General features: G+C 23.7%; 2 protein-coding genes across 3 annotated transcripts in view; one reads left to right on the forward strand and one right to left on the reverse strand.

Moving 5' to 3' along the window:
* LOC112598669 (discoidin domain-containing receptor 2-like) overlaps window positions 1–7,577 on the reverse strand; it is a 258,298-nt gene extending 250,721 nt beyond the window's left edge. For both annotated transcript variants that reach the window (XM_025345197.1, XM_025345198.1), the window contains exon 1: window positions 7,335–7,577. The gene's annotated coding sequence lies outside the window, so the exon portion shown is untranslated. The remainder of the gene's footprint in view (window positions 1–7,334) is intronic.
* A 5,885-nt stretch (window positions 7,578–13,462) lies between these two features.
* LOC112598647 (dual specificity protein kinase TTK-like) lies at window positions 13,463–17,276 on the forward strand. Its single transcript, XM_025345171.1, has 7 exons — window positions 13,463–13,733; window positions 14,709–15,597; window positions 15,658–15,806; window positions 15,914–16,071; window positions 16,601–16,794; window positions 16,870–17,154; window positions 17,258–17,276. The coding sequence occupies exons 1-7, from the start codon at window positions 13,609–13,611 to the stop codon at window positions 17,267–17,269; spliced, it is 1,812 nt and encodes a 603-aa protein (XP_025200956.1). The 5' UTR covers window positions 13,463–13,608; the 3' UTR covers window positions 17,270–17,276.
* The last annotated feature ends 469 nt before the right edge of the window (window positions 17,277–17,745 follow it).

The raw sequence follows: 17,745 nt of genomic DNA on the forward strand, positions 1-17,745 counted from the left end.
ACTATTCAATCTATATTTTAGACTACAAAATATACGTGGTAAATAGAAGTTGAAAAAATAGTTAAACGCTAACAAATGTATGTATCGAATATTTTATTTATTTAATATTTGTTTAATATTTATCTTAAATAAATATTAGTAAGACCAATTAATATTCCATCGTTTTCTTTACATAAGTTTTAAAAACAATATGAAAAATATATTACTGTAAGAAAATGAAAATGGTTATAAATAAAACTAACTTATGATCGGGTGAAAGTTTTCAACTCAATTTTTTATCGAATGGTTAGTTTTCTTTAGGATATAGCTATATAATAACTGTAATTTATCTACAGACTTGTAAACAAATATTTTGTTTAATTTTGACAACTAATTAAACATTGACTTTAAAAAGTAAAAGCAAATAATTGAAATGTAGATTGACAAGAATAATTCATTAACTTTATAATACATATAATTTTACTCATTGAAAACCAAATTCAAACAAAAATAATAAAATTTAATAATTTCAATTAAAAAATCATAATAAAGTAAAAACTAATAATTATTATATTATAATTAGAATAAATGAAATAGATTGAAAATTTAATCTTAACAAAAAAATAATTATGCGTTTGTTACTTCTCATCACTAATCTCCGGAACCACTTATTCAATATGTATTAAATTTTGAACACACATTCCAAGAGACTTGTGATTATAGCTTAGTTTTTCAACCTATATAGGTTGTTATAGAGTGATTCACACAGAAAATTCGTTTTGTATCACGGAAATCGAATATTTTTTTGTTTATATTACATAGATTTGTCAATAAATACAGAAATAAAGAAGACTTAGATACACCTAATCTATATATATATATATATATTTATAAATGAATGTATGATTGAGCTTATATACTCAAAATCTACTTAACCGATTTTGGCAAAAATTTCAGTGATTATTTTTTTAAATATCAGAAAAATGTATAAAGAAGTTTGAACCCCGTTTAAAAATATACTGAGTGCTCTGTCAAATCTGCGTCAAGCAATATTGCCTGTCTTAGTCAAATTAGTATTCATAAAGTAAATTACACCAACGCCCATTCAAAATGAGGTTTATTAAAACTAAGATACACCTTTATAGTTCTATATTTTTTTCACGGGTAAATTCTGGTCATACAGCTAGTATTATTATAAAATTCAAATAGTTTTTTTTTCTAGTTTACATCAAAGAGATACTACTTCAAAATATAATATTTACTAACCTAATATTGATTTTCAATTGATTTTTACTCAATTTAATTTTGGCTTTTATAGAGAATAGTTACAAATATTGTTTATTGTATAGGTATTGTATATCTGTAAAATATCAATATTGACAAGTAATAATTTATAAATAGAGAACGAATTTCATTATTAATATATTATATTTTTATATACTTCTGATCTGAATAAAAATGTGTATGATTAGATCATTTTAATTTAAATAAGCTCAATTTTTACGTATTTTTAGTTTTTACATATTTTAGTAATTTTTAATTTATTCCAATTTTTTTGTCGATTTTCATCAACATTAAAAATAATATACATTATAAATAGGTATTAAATATCTAATAATTTTATAAAAAATGTTATTAATTTAAAAAAATTGACTTGCATTACTGCAAATTTTGTTTTATTGTTCATACAATAAACATCTAAAATACCAAAATATATCTACTAAAATGTTTAAAACAAAAAAAAATTCAACGAATAAACAAAAAATCTTTAATTTGATTACTTTAGAATTTCAGCTCATAATATATGTTATAATAACACAATATTTTAATAAATATGACATAATGTTATTGTGATTGAATAAGAAAATAAGATAATTAATATTGATACAATTCTAATATGTGCTCACGACAAGATTTATAGGTATAAATGGAATAAATTAATTAAATTAATAAATTATAGAACTAAAATGCTTTTTAGTAGGTAGAGTAGATTACAAAACAAAGAGCGAATTGTCACACATGCCTTTAAATCACCCGCATAAGAGAATTGGTTTTGAATTCGTAACGCGCCTGAATGCACCACAACCATAGTTTAGTGTTGTGTAAATACACTCAAAAGCGAACGGAAACATATGCGTCTTGAAGGCTTACAAGAAGGATTACACCTTGTGTGTTTTTGGTAATGATTGTTACACTTTGAGCTTTTTAGAGCTTGTGAAGGATAGTGGTGAAAATTGAAGGGAAATAATATTGTTAAAACAAGACGTGACCGTGAACGAAAATAAGGGCTTGACCCAAGATATCGAAACTGAGCAAGCCACCCAGCCATTCAGACAGGAACAAATAGTTATAAAGAAGGTAAAGGCTGCCTTTAGTCCACTTATTGATGAAGGAAATGCCTTTATCGTTACAAGGGTACACACCATAGAACTATAAACTCTTAATAGTTCACCTTTCAAAATAATGGTAACGAACGCCCCGGTAGATTTTAATAATTATTGAGTAATGATAAATTATATGAGCTTAAAATTTATTTATGAATAATAATTTAAATATTTAAATTAAAATTATTCATTATTCAATAAATTAAATCTGTAAATAATTGTATTATTATCATGCATAACAAACATATTTCATATTATTATAAATAATTAAATCAGTTGAATAGTAAAAAAAAAACCTCAAATATATATTATTTTAATAACATGAAATACAATTTTATATTAAACTGTATTTACTTATAAACTTTTACAATTATTCAACATTATGGATAAATAAAATTTAATTCATAATCTGGATTATATTATACAATTTAAAATAAAATTAAAACTAAACGAAACGAAACAATGTTAAATTAACGTCAATATTAAATTATTTGAATAGTAGTCTTTTTTTATATCTATACTACAAAACGCATGTATACACATTTTATTAACTATTTTAATAATACTTATTAAATTATTTAAAAACACAAAGATATGAATAAAATATGAATTTAAAATGTAAAATCTGTTTATTCGTATTTGTTATGAACAAATCATAAATTATTATAAATTTTGAGATGCTACTTTTCTATTACTAATATAATAATAATAAATTAATTGATATTTTTTAAAGAAAGGTAAGTTTTTAATTTTCTTTGATTAGAAATATTTTATTTGTAAAGACAATTTGTCAACAACTCGATAAACTTATAAAAAAACTCAGCAAGTTAACGAGCATATTTTTAGTTTTTAATCGAGATTCACTAGAATTGATTTTCAAGTATAATGATATCAAATTTTTAATGAAATAAAACAGTAATAAAATAGTAATACAGTACTAACTACTACCTGTACTTACCGAGGTAAATTTTACGAGAAGAGAGTATAACACCTGACATATTGTTAAAACTTCAAAATTATATTAATAAAATCATTCTTATTTTTTTATAATATCTACTCCTTATAAACCTACCAATACACTCTTAAGTTAGCTTTTTACCTACTATCATAATTAAAAACTAATATTTGTGTAACAACATAAATGTATATGCATAAAATAATATGCCTACTCTTTATTATTACTCTGACAAAATCATTTTTATATTCCAAGAATGAGTATCATACATTTTTAACAATACGAAATATGTTATATTATTTTATTATTTCAAATTAATACATTTTTTTAACGCATTGCCTTTAAGTATAAATTCCTGTTTAAATAAAAATTATGATACAAAAGACAACAAAAATCTATTCACTGAAGCATATAGAAAATAATGTTAAGCTAAAGTGACCTGTACTAGGGTTACTGAATGTATTTTCTTATATAGCTCTTATAGTCTTATGTCTAAAAGGTTTTGGTAGTAAAAAACCTCCTTTTATCTACATTTTCACCAAAATGAGAGCTCATAGAAATCTCTACCACCGTAAATCCACTTGTCCGCCGTTCCGGCATAATTGACGGTAACTTGGTAAAATAATTTACTTTATCTTATCGTGAATTCGTGAAACGTTTCAATATGGTTTAAATACATTCTATGCAAACGGTTTATACATTAATAATTAATATCATTAAACTATTTTGATATTTTAAATTGTTATCACTACAACAGTACAATGGTACCTGTTAATATTTCATAATTCATACCTACTCATTTATATTTATTTTTATACAGTACATTTATCATATAAATCTATAAAAATAAACATACTCTAGTTTATTTATAACTATATGTTAATATATAAGTAGCAATTTGATTTCTTCTTCGTTTTTATGTTAACTACGCGCTTATACTAAAAACTTTACAGATACAAATACACTTAAATATTTTATTTTTCATTTTTTAAAAACCTAATTTACAATCTTATATTATATAATTCTTGTTTACAAAATAATACTCTATTATAAAGGTTGACGGTCAGCGATCTAAATTAAAACAAATATAGTGGGAAAATATGTAAATAGAAATGATTTCAATCATTTATAAATTTTATGATATTTAAAAGGATTTAAGAAAAAAGCAGAAAAATAATATAACGTTAAGTGAATTGTAAAAAATTAAATAAGAATGTAAATTCCTTCAGTAAAATTGATAATATTAACGAATTATCACCACATTCAAAATTAGACCAATCAAAAAACCTAATCTTAATTTACTAATATAACCATGTATAATTTACTTATTAATTATTTAGGTTTGGAGCCGTTATATGGTTGTATTTGTATGGTATCTATATCATGTATATATTTTAAGAGTAAGTTAGATACTAGGATACCGAGTAACAGCTGTTTTAAAATTACAATGCCACTGAGATATTTTGAAATATAACTATATTTATAAAATAATTTAAATTATAATTTTAGTATATATATGAAGTATAATTTTGTATACAATTATACAAATATTTAACAAGCAATAAACAATTTTAATTAATTCTAAATATGACATTAGCATTGGCATTTTACTTGTAAATTTAACAATTATTAAAGTTACCGAATACTTTATATTATACTCATGTATAGTATAATTCTTGTATATTAAGCTTTTTGCTCTATTATAATGAAAAAACTTATAAATCCAATAGCGTAGTAAATTTTTTGCTCATAGTGGTAAGGGGGTAAATATTTATAACTTATAAGTAAAATAAAATATCATGGAAATATTTATTTCAATTTTTAACTTATTCAATGATTTTTCTTGATTTTTTTATCCACTCATTAATTATATGTATTATCTTCTACACTTAGTTCTCCATTTATTGGAATATTTTTATACATTGCAAATTAATTCAAACAGAATAAAATATAATAATTTTTTAAATTTCTAAATTGATTGAATAAAAAAATTTAAAAACGCTCTATAGTAGAGGATTTATTCCCTTGACCTCAATTTGTCGTGTTAAAAAAATATATATTATAACAAATATGTTATGGTATATATATATATATATATTGTAAAATAGAAACGATTGGTTATCTTTAACCAGGAAAAATATTTCTACCAGATGGGAACAATTTCTAGAGGAATTTCGCTAACCTAACCAAATTCATAGCAATATATCAAGATTATTATTAGTAATAATTATTACCAGACACAGTATAGAGAAACGAAAGCGTCGGACGAAAATATCAAGTTTTATTCTTATCATCTACAAGTTATACGAAGTATACCATGAGTAAAACCATATAGTAAAATCAAGTATCCTAAGTCATCAAGGTAAACATTGTACTTACCATAAAATTATACAACTTTTCCTCATCTCAATATATTTAAGTAATTTTTATACCTCAAATAATATATTTAAATACTAAAAAATAAAATAATCTGCGTTTATTTGCAAAAATCTTAGTGAGGATGGGAAAATAGTACTTCTATTGGCACACAGCCGATATTTCAATGATGACATCACTTATATTGAACATTATTTGGAATTAAATAAAATAGTCTGTACTATACACTGATAATTTATTCAAAAGCAATTTTTACTATTTACGATAACACTAACAAAACCATATCGGCGTTATACTCAATTAATTACTCATAAATACTACGTACGTTTAATTTTTTAATTTTTCAATATGTTGAAGCGATCTTTAAGATCCGCATAAATTCTTATCAGAGATCGAACCATCGAACCTGGTGACCAAAGCCCATTCTCTCTCCAAGCGGACACCACAAACATATATAATTCCACGTTTTTTATAGAAATATTTTATCTAATATAATTTAGTTATAAAAGTAATTAAATACATTGAAAATAAGTTAATAAAATCAATAAAATTTATATGAATGGATTTATTGAAAATCCTGGACATTTTTTAATAAATAAAATATGCAAGAAACATAAAAATTGAAGAAATTTAAACAATTGAGATGCTTTTATTTATTTGTGTTTTCTTATATATAAAAGACATTTACACCATCTCTGAATGATGATTAAGCGCAAGTGATATATTCGTTACTAATATAATTTTTAAGAATACACAAGCTAAACATTTGTGTTGTGTACATTTTAATGAATGCTTTCCTCCTTCCGTAGAAGAGATATAGCTCTGGATCCAACCCTAATTTTTATAGGTTTATGTATTTTGTTTTTTTTTTTATTTATTTACATATTAAATACTTCCTTACACAAACAAAAATATATAATATCTATAAATTTCTAACTATTTTAATATCACCGTTTAAACTTATAGTAATTTTAGAACAGATATTATTACAAATTATAAAAGACGTATTTCGAAGTTTGACTACAAATATGAACATTACTGTCATCAAGTTATTTTTTTGTTTTTACAACCTATACCTTGTTTGTATTTTAATAAATAAATTTAAGTTTTCGACCAGTGGGTGTAGAAAAAAAAAGAAACTTCATGAGAACAATCTTATCGCGCAAAGTCGAGAAACTGGCACGTCTTGCCAATATTTCCCTTAAAACTTTTCGCGTGTCCTTTTGTACTGTTGGAGTCGTTCCAAAGTAGACACACACACACACTATACAATGTTGGCATTTTATAATACGTCATATAACATAACTGAACCGTTGTGTTCCTTTTTTATTTTTCTATAATAAAATATAAAAAATGAGAAACGAATAATATGTCATGTTGGGAAAAATAAAACAGTTCCATCGTCATATTATACCGGCTACCACTGTATCAAAATCCCTACGAAAAATATCATTTTCACTCGTAAAATATAATTATAACTATAATTATGTACTTTGAAGCACGCGGTTTGATCCCTTTATAATTTTGATATTCCTAAGGTGAATGATAAATCACAATCATATATTGACTAGAGTATACGATAAACATTCATACTGAATAACAAATTGCTTTAATTTTATGTACAATTTTTTTCAACTCACGTGGATTTTCTAATCATTGTTTTTGCTATAGACGCACCAGCGCACACGCACAAATTTAATTCCCGGTTATTTAAACGAACAGCGAACCTTCGGGGCACGAACGGAACATTTACAGGCGCGGGTCGCGAAAAAGGACATAAAAATTTTTTAAATATTTAATGTTTTCGATGAAAAAAAAATTATGAAACACGAAATGAAATACAAATATCGCAAACGAAACGCACCGCAACTGTCGGTCAACGTAGCGCGTGACACACGGAACTGTCGCGGTGGCGGCCAAATACCAAACAACGTGGTCAGAGGGTATGAAGGGCGCGTGCGCGGCCTCATCATCCCTCTGTAAACGTTTCGTACTTATATACCCGTGCCGCCATCTGTGCCGGGCATCAAGTTCAAAACTTACACTTTGGCGATAGGACTTACTATGTTAGCTTAAATCTTTAATTAATGTATTATAAGCTTATAGTTATGAAATTAAATATGGTTCGAATGAGAAATGGCATCTATAAAGAAAAAAATGTCTATGGTTTTATTCACAAGATGTGTTCAGTAATATCTTCTAAATGAGACACGATTTCACGAAAGATCACAAAAATAGTTACCCGTGTATTTAATTATTATTTATTTACTCACTATTCACTTTGATCGATAGCGCCGGAGCCATCTGTTCAATCTTCAAGAAAAAGTTTGACGAAAAATAAAGCAATTGATATCTTAACTAAAAACATTTTAACCCATGTAAAAAAAAAAATGTTAATTGGTTTGTTTTACACACCCAATATTCAACTTTCGGTGACATCCATGCCAACCATTAGGTTTAGTATCCACCACACCGATTAAAGTATATAATTAACCATATTATGTATGTATAATTTATAATATGTTGTATACGTGAAAAATATAGACGATTGAATGCAATAGTTAGTGATATAAGTGAGTGGGTCCAAAAATAAAATTCTGTTTCTACACCTTTTCATTTAAATTTATGCTCCACTGACACTAGTTATATTTTCCCTTATCTTTATAGAAAAATTTCACTCAATTATTGTACAATTTAAAAACCTCAATCACTATCATATTATATCTCTGCACTTAATTTTCTTAGATGTTTTATCTATATTAAGCTCATAAACATATTTAAATATTGACATTTTTTTTAACATTTGTTATTTTTTAATTCTTTAAGTTTTTTTTAAATCTTAATAAAAAGTTTAATCACTAAAAATTTCGAAAATTTAAAACAAAATTCTTAAACTTAAAGAAAAGAAAAAAGAAATTATATTAAAGAAATTTAAAAAATATCAAAAATACATTACAATTTATTTTTATTGAAGTTCGAAATTTAGGTTTTCATAAAATTCGTCAATTTACAACACGAAAATGTGTAATATAATATAGTAATTAAAAATGTTTATAGAACGACCATAATTGCTTAATATATTTACATATTGGTATTCTAGATCTCTTTCCATTTTTTTTCTTAATAATGTTAAAAAAATTTAATTTAGTATGCATTTATGAATTTTTTATAATTCTTCAATAATTTTTGTATTTTTTATTAAGTTAATTAATTTTTTCACTTCTTAAAATTAATACTTGTCTATGGGACCTCTAGACCCCTTTTCATTAAGTTGAGCGATAAATGAACTAATTTAGTATATATTTTACAATGGTGTGTATTATTATTATTATTTAAAGACATTTTATTTAATACTTCATAAAAAAATATTTGAATCTTACACTTCAACATATATTCTGATATAGTAAATTGAAACATGTTAATATTTTTCTAAATAATTTGGAAGAACAAAAAAAATTCATTACATCCATTACAATTTACACTAACCTACTCAATGGACAATGATTACAAAATAATTCTCAACATCTACTGTACATCAGAGCGGTAAGTGGTTACCTACTTGCCCAATTTTTTTCTATCGTATTTAAGTTTAGTTAATTAAAGTTACTAATTATTTAATTTCTTATTTAAACTATAGTCTATAATATTTTATTAAATTATATATAAATACCAAATACCTAAATTTCTAATACTCTCTCAGTAATCAGAGTTAGGCGTTATTCGAAAGATTTTTTTACAATTATTCGGATAAAAATGTATTTAAATAATTTTAAATTATGATTATTTGAATAAAAAATTATTCGACTAAATTTCAAACAGAAATTTGAATAATTTTCGTTTATTTTATCTTGGTAAACATAAGATCGGTAATTAAAAACAAGCACATTTATAAAAAATAGTTGGCATTGTATTTTAAGTTACACGATTGTGAATTATTTTATTATCAAAAAAGTATAAAAAATATTTTAAATAAACAAATATCTATCAATAGAAGAAAGTTACTTCCCAATTATGCATGTGAATTAATATAATTGTATTAATCAACAGTTGACCGTAATGTAGATTTTATATTTAATATACGAGTATCGCGTAACATACTTTTAATAGTATTGTTACAGTACGATAATTACATACGACAATAGCTACATCTAAAAAAATGATTTGATTATAAACAATGTTTAATCAAATAAAATAACCAAAAATTATTCGTATAACTGTTTTTGAAATTTAGTCTAATAATTTTTTATTTAAATAATCATAGTTGAAAATTATTCGAATAATTGTAAAAAAATCATTCGAATAGTTTTTTTATTCGAATACATATTTATTTAAATAATTATCTATTTTTCCCAACATCTATTAGTACCTATTAGGTTCTACGCATCACATTTTAGCTATAAAACAATTATGTTACTATAAATCTCTTATATTGTCACTGACTTAACTATATGATGTACAATTTATTAATAAAAATATTGATTTGAGATTATAATTTTTGTTGCACTTATTTAATATAATTTAAAATAATAAAATACAAACTTAAAACTTAATAGTGTTAAAAGTATATTGCAACTACTAGTTTCTACTTAACCATTTATTGTTTTAATAATTATTATTTATATTTTTTACTTAAATTTTCATAATGTTTATATATTTTTGTATTATTTTTAAATTATATATTTTGTTCATAATTCAAATTATTTAGATTGTTATTTGTTTATTCGTTTCTTTTTAGGTACCTCCCTTTTCAATTCAATAATAATAAATAATTTATAATAGACAATAGTAGAAAAAAAGTACAATAATTATATTATTTTAGTTTTGTTAACATTTAGTATTTAATAGTATCTATATGACTTCAACATTACCTCATTAATTTTAGAATATACTAAAATATTAATATTCTATAATCAATGCTATTACTGTTATTTACTTACGATTTGTTCTGGATAGAATAAATTTATCAAAACAACTTCGTATTTTCTTCAGTCCCAAATTGTTTTTTTTCTTTCCGTCTTTGAGAACCGCTTTTCGATGACATAATTTTATTTAAAAAAAAAAAAAAAACTTAATGTAACAATACTAATAATATCAGCTCAGTAGACATGGATCATTGTAGAACTCGTGAATCGTGATTAATATTTTAATTTAGTAAAATAATAAACAGTCAACTCATAATAGGTAGTTCCATGTTTATAATTATAATTTAACACAAATAACTGCATATATCAGTTTGTTGCATTTATTTTCTATTTCGCAAAATGTAAAAATAAATCTTTAACCTGTAAAAATGTAAAATGATGGTTGCTAATCGTACCACGAAATTATATTATCACATATTAATCAACGGTATATAATTTATTACTAGAACCATGTTATATATTTCCTTGGATCTAAATATCTAATAACTATCTATTTGATATTTCTAAGATAGTTGCAATATTTATTTATTGTTTATACTTTGGTAATCAATAACTTAACATCTAGTTTTTTCCATACAAATTTAAAATATTTTACTTTATACTATTTTTTATATACCGAGACATAATTATTTTTTTATTACATATTTCAAAAAAATTACATTTGTATTCTAACATCAGTTAAAATACGGACCTATATATATGATATAGGACTTAAATTTTAGAGCCCCAATTACAGGTCGAGGGGTACTCAAGTACGCCTGGCACCCCTGTACGCACGCCTATGGTATAAACCACATCTTAGTTTACAAATTTAATAAACAGCTAACAGCCAACAATTAAAAAATTAGTAATTGTCTTCATATTTTAGTTATGTAATATCCACTACATTTTATAATTTATAATTTACATGATATAATATTATAATTTTAAATAATTAATTGTTGTGGCTTTTACCTTGTCCTCATTTAAAGATGCAAAAACATGGAAATAAAATAAGCATTGCGCATAAAACTAAATGGCTATAATAAAAATAAATCTGTGCCTCTATTATTATTACAATATATTAACATCATTTTTATAACATATATTGATAATAAGTAATAACATATTAATAATTAATATTTAAAATATATTCTATTGTAAAATAATAACATTAATTATGTTCTTATATTAGCTATATTTTACTTTTTTTTATAGTTAATCCACTTCAAAAATATGTATTATACAACACTGTAATATAATTTAATATTTTTAAAATATATATATAATACAGAGTAATAACTAAAACTTATCCGTTATCTGCCAGTCGTCTCTCAATTTTCCGTAATCAAAACTTCACAGACAAACCACACATTCTACCTATAACAGTACGTCAATACCTAACAAGGTTACATGGATTCGGTAGACTATTCCTAGCCCCATCACCAAGAAAATCGCTGAAGATGACGCGGTTGAAGTAGTATAAATTGTAGTAAGTAGAGCCGGTAGACGTACCTAGCGAGCGATTATATTACACTTTATAAAGGGGATTCTACTCTTACGTCTTACACCCAATTACCATTGATAGCGGAAAAGATCCGGATTACTATTAGAATACAATATGTAGGTACTAAAATTATTAAATCTAGTTAAAAAACTATTAGAATTGAAAAGTAAAATTATTTAAACCTAATGTCCTAACTCCTAATAGTAAAACTATTCAAATCTTATAAGTAGGTAAGAGTAAAACTATAACAGTAAACTACTGAAGATTCTGAATGTCCGAAATAACTATTTAAATTTATAAATTTCAATAGTTATTTCTATGATATATATATATATATATATATATTTATTTTTTAAACAATTTTACACAATATAATGTTGATTAGTTTCAGCTATTTATACCATGAACCAAATCACATATAAAGTCCCCCCCCCAGTATTTTTGTTGTACGTTTCCTAATTATTTTGAGAAAAATTACTGAGAATATTTTACTTTTGATCTCTTCAAATTATCACTAAATCCAATATTGTACCAGAAAACATATTCAAATTTAAAGATTGAAGTATTTTCACTGTTTTAAAAGATTAAATTTAAACCAAAAACATTTTTGTAAAACCAATACATTTATCGTTCTACTCACAATTTAAAATTAGGTACTTATTTTACAGTTTAAAAACTTAAATAGTAAAATATAATTTTTTTTCTTTTTAATTCAATAATAATTATAACTATTAATAATAACACATTTTTGATATAATATTATAGTGTATTTTATGCTAATTTCTTTTTTATTTTAATTTTATAAAACATACGTGAATGATGAATACTGCATTATCAAAAATAGATACTTATAATGAACACGATATCTACTATTTTTAATCTCAGATATTAAAGAACATATACTATATTATGTTATAATATTATATTATTGATATATTTTATTATTTTCAGTTTAAATTTGCCGGGTTTTGCAGAGTGACCATAGTGTACAAAAAATAATGTTATTATTGGAATACCTACATATTTTCTGATTTTGTGTTAACGAGAATTATAGAAGTGTAAAAGTGGCAACATTTCATAACAGAATTGATGAAAATCTAATTTTATTTCGTCTAGGTATTTATTCAGTGGTAAAATCCACTAACTACCAAGTATTAATGCATTAAATTCTCATAATAATGTTATCATACAATACTAATCTTATGACCATGCTCATATTTTTCATTAATAAATTAATAATTATAGCAAAACTCTTAACTCTTTAGTTAAAAAATTTATCATTTATCACTCACTGATGTTATGTATTTATGTATAAATATTTTATAATATAATATTATTGTTACCTTTAAACATCGTATACTTCTTAATAGTTAATTCTTATTTTTCAACTATTTCTATTCAGTAACTATGATAGTATGATCATTTATTTTTTCTAAATGTTTATAATTATTTCACAGATTTTATATGAAATTATTTATGTGAACATAATTTTTTCAATTGATTATAATGAATCGTAATATGGGGTCAAAATTCTACAATAATACCGAAGAAAACGATGGAGAAACTGACAATTATGTTACATGTCCCTTATTACAACTAAAATATTCTAGGCCAAGAAAACCAATTACTAGGTATGTTACTAGTACGTATTTATTGAATATTTAAATATATTATTATTCCAGTCTTATATATCAAATAATCTTATATTAGTTTTAGCTGATTTATTGAATTTTCAAAAATATATTTTTCCTCAGTACATTAACATGTTGCAGATTATACAATTATTTATTAATATGTAAATTATAAATAGGTACCTATACATTATCTTTAAACACATACTTTATGTAGTGATTCATTTTTTATAGATTGTTATTATAATTAATTTAAAAATATTTGTGTTATATACCTAATTAATTGACTAAATTGTGTAATAAGTAAAATAACATTAATAGTTTGTATCAAGTAAAAGTAATCACAAATGATGAGGCTTCAGTCTTTAGCAATGGCAATGAATGTGGCTAACATACACCAAATATATGCTCCTAGGAGCATTATTTTACTATTCTAACTACCATCTAGCTTGCATTTTACTAAGATTAATATAGTAAAGCAATTTTGGCCTGATTGTCAGAAGCAAAAGCTACTTATAAATACCAATTTCATAGATGGGTATAGTTAACTGAACTAGACAAAAATTGGTCACTAGCTGTGGTTACTTATTTGAAACAAAGTATAAAGTTTAATTTTAATATTTTAGTTTTGGTAAACAAATTATGTTTAAAAATATAATATAATGATCATTTTCAAAAATACCAATTAGAAAAAATTAATTGAATTTTAAACTAAGTATAAATATCATGTAAATTACTATATTTTAGATTCCTTTATTGTCAAGTGCTAACCCTCCTTTTTAAAATATGTGTTGACAGTCAACATACTAGCCTATTGAATATTTATAATTATTATCAAAACTTATTTCTAAGTACTTAATTTAGAATAATTATGTACAATTTAAGTTTTATAATACAATTTAATTTCTATTAATTTGTAAACTGGTCACTTAGATCATAAGTAATTATTAATTGTAATAAAATTATTTATTTTAGTCGTTTGGGGCAAAAAACCAGATCTTTAAAACATAGTAATGATAACCAAGCATTATTTCAAAATAAAACAGCAGATGCAGATTTGCGAAGTTCATTTCAAGTACAGACACCTAAAAAATTAGTTAATAGTTTTGAAAAACTTGATTTAGTTCAAGATACTCCGTTTGTTCGTCCAGCAACTAAAGCTCAAATTCATAGTAGTATGGAAACTCCAAGTGATACATTTACAAATTTAAACAGGAATACTGTTCGTAAAATAAATTTCAAACCGACTCTTCCATTAAGTACCAAACGGTCATTATATAATAACAAAGAAAATTTACCAGAACGATTAAAAGAAAAATTGAAAAGTCCAGAATCTATTATACAGCCTCAAAGTAATATTAATACAGATTCATGTTCAATTACCGTTAAAGAAAACGATAAAGAAATTACAAATAAATTACCAGTAGCAATAAATGATACATGTTATACTTCACTTGAAACAACAAAATCTAATTGTGATACTAGTTTGTATCATAGTGTCAGAGAAACAACTTCTATACCAAAATCATCATATTTTTCTTTTGATATAAACAGTTCTAATTCTTTAATCGATTCTTCCTTATTAACAAAACAGTTAGAATGCCAACCTTTAGATGATCATCCTAAACGTTCCATACCAGAAGTAACTCCTATTGTTAAATGTAATAATTTAGTTGTCTGTGCTCAGTCTTCTACTTGTCCTACTGCTGATGTATTTGTTCAAGAGGAAGATCTTAAACTATCAACAAATTTGTCAACTAGTTTATGTATTAAATGTGCCAATGAAAACTTTATATCTGTTAAAGGAATCAAATATAGTATACTTAATACATTGGGACATGGTGGATCTAGTATTGTTTATGAGGTATCTTATCAATATCTTTTTTGTTTATATTTTATTAAATTACTTGTCTCATTTGATTAGGTATTACATCCAGAAACTAATCAAGTAATGGCAATAAAAAAAGTAGACTTATCTGAAGTTGAAAATGTTATAGCTAAAGGATACTTAAATGAAGTCAGTTTGTTACAAAACTTGCAAGATTGTGAAAATGTTATACATTTATTTGACAGGTAGATAATGATTTGTGAATATATTTATTTTTATCTCTAATAATTAGTATCTGTAATTTATCATCTAAATTAAATTTAAATAACCACATACAAATTAATTCTTTCAGTCAATATTCCATCAAAGAAAAGATTCTTTACATGGTAATGGAAAAAGGTGATACAGATCTTTCAAAACTTATACGTAGTACTAAACATATGTCAGTTCACATGATTATGTACTATTGGACAGAAATGTTAACCACTGTTAGTGAGGTACACGCTAAAGGTAAATAATTATAATCATAAATAAATAATAATAACTTAAATTTTGTAGTACTAATAAGACAATAATACATTTTCTTAGATACAATAAAAATATATGTTTATGTAATTAGTGGGATATTTTATAATCGTAAACGTAGTACATTTTTAATATTAAATTCAGAAATATTATACAAATAATAAAAAAATAATATTTATTATGTTTTATACATAGATATTTTATTTTATTATTTTTAATAATTAATTATTAATTAATACTAAGACATGAAAAAATGCATATAATCCAAGTCTGTCATTTAATCCATTTTTAATTGTTTACCATTTAATAATAATTTGAACAACCTTTAAAAAAGAAAAAAGAAATGTATTAAAGTTTTAAATTTAATAATCATATGAAGAATGAATATACCTATAAAAAATGTATAGGAAATCAATTAATTAACATTCATCATAAAATCAAAAAAAAAAAAATTTCTTACAATTATGCAATAAGAATTTTAAGTTTGATTAATTTTTTTTTTGTTTTTCAATAGGTGTAATTCATTCAGATCTTAAACCTGCAAATTTCCTTTTAGTCAGTGGTCGTTTAAAATTAATAGATTTTGGTATTGCATCAAAAATACAAGGTGACATGACTAGTGTATTGAAAGATGTAACTACTGGAACATGGAACTATATGAGTCCAGAATGTATTAGAAGTGGAGGCTCTAATTTTGAAGGACATAAAGTGAGACGTCATCCTATACATATAGATAACACCAAAGGAAAATATATTTTTTAAAAAAAATTGATTTTTTTACAGATAAACCAAAAGTCAGATGTATGGTCATTAGGATGTATATTGTATAGCTTAATTTATGGTAAGACTCCATATTCACATTTGACAAACACCTGGCAAAAGTTGCAATCCATAGCTGAATCTAAAGAAAATATTAATTTTCCTAGTCATAGTAGAGTATTTACAAAAGGTATACCGTCAGTACTTATGCAAACAATGAAGTTATGTTTGATAAAAGATGTGAAAGCCAGACCAAATGTCATTGATTTGTTAAACCTTATTGAAGATACAGTATTTAAACCTCTGACAGTATGATATTGCATACTTTTTTTATTGTTTCAATTTTTCAATTTTGTATTTAATTAAAATTTTCAAATATGTAATTACCATTTGTTTTTGTTTTTTATTCTAGATATTGATTTAAAAAACAGACCAATATTAATAAATATAATATGATATTTAATTAAGATTATTATATGCAAATGTTTTTAATTTTTATTATTTATACGCAAACTTCATTGAAGTAAGTTAAGACAAATCATAATACTAAATTTAGTTAAATTTTGGTCTTGTTAGTAATTACTGCCTATACAGTCATAAGAATAAAGAATAGATCTAATTTTTACAAAATAAATATTTCTACATATTGGTAAAAATTGAGTTACGATATTCTAATAAAAATGATTATCTGATAATTTTAGACAGAAACTTGTTCACTTCACAATTATTATTTTAATTTTATACAAAACAAATTTTCCAAATAATTATAAGGTGAGTATGTATACATATATAAACCACAAATATATTTATGTATTTATACGATGCATATGAAGTATTGAAATTTAAATTTACTACAATAGACAATAATGAAAATTATTATAATTATTATTATAACAAGCT

The sequence above is a fragment of the Melanaphis sacchari genome, unplaced genomic scaffold (genome assembly GCF_002803265.2).
Source record: "Melanaphis sacchari strain LSU unplaced genomic scaffold, SCAv2.0 Contig49_pilon_pilon, whole genome shotgun sequence".
NCBI classification, from domain to species: Eukaryota; Metazoa; Arthropoda; class Insecta; order Hemiptera; family Aphididae; genus Melanaphis; species Melanaphis sacchari.

Bases quoted from the DNA above. Each gene is read 5' to 3' on its own strand.
- LOC112598647 (XM_025345171.1), top strand. From the start codon at position 13,609: ATGAATCGTAATATGGGGTCAAAATTCTACAATAATACCGAAGAAAAC. The intron at 13,734-14,708 runs GTATGTTACTAG...TATTTATTTTAG, and splicing joins CCAAGAAAACCAATTACTAG to TCGTTTGGGGCAAAAAACCA. The intron at 16,795-16,869 runs GTGAGACGTCAT...ATTTTTTTACAG, and splicing joins CTAATTTTGAAGGACATAAA to ATAAACCAAAAGTCAGATGT.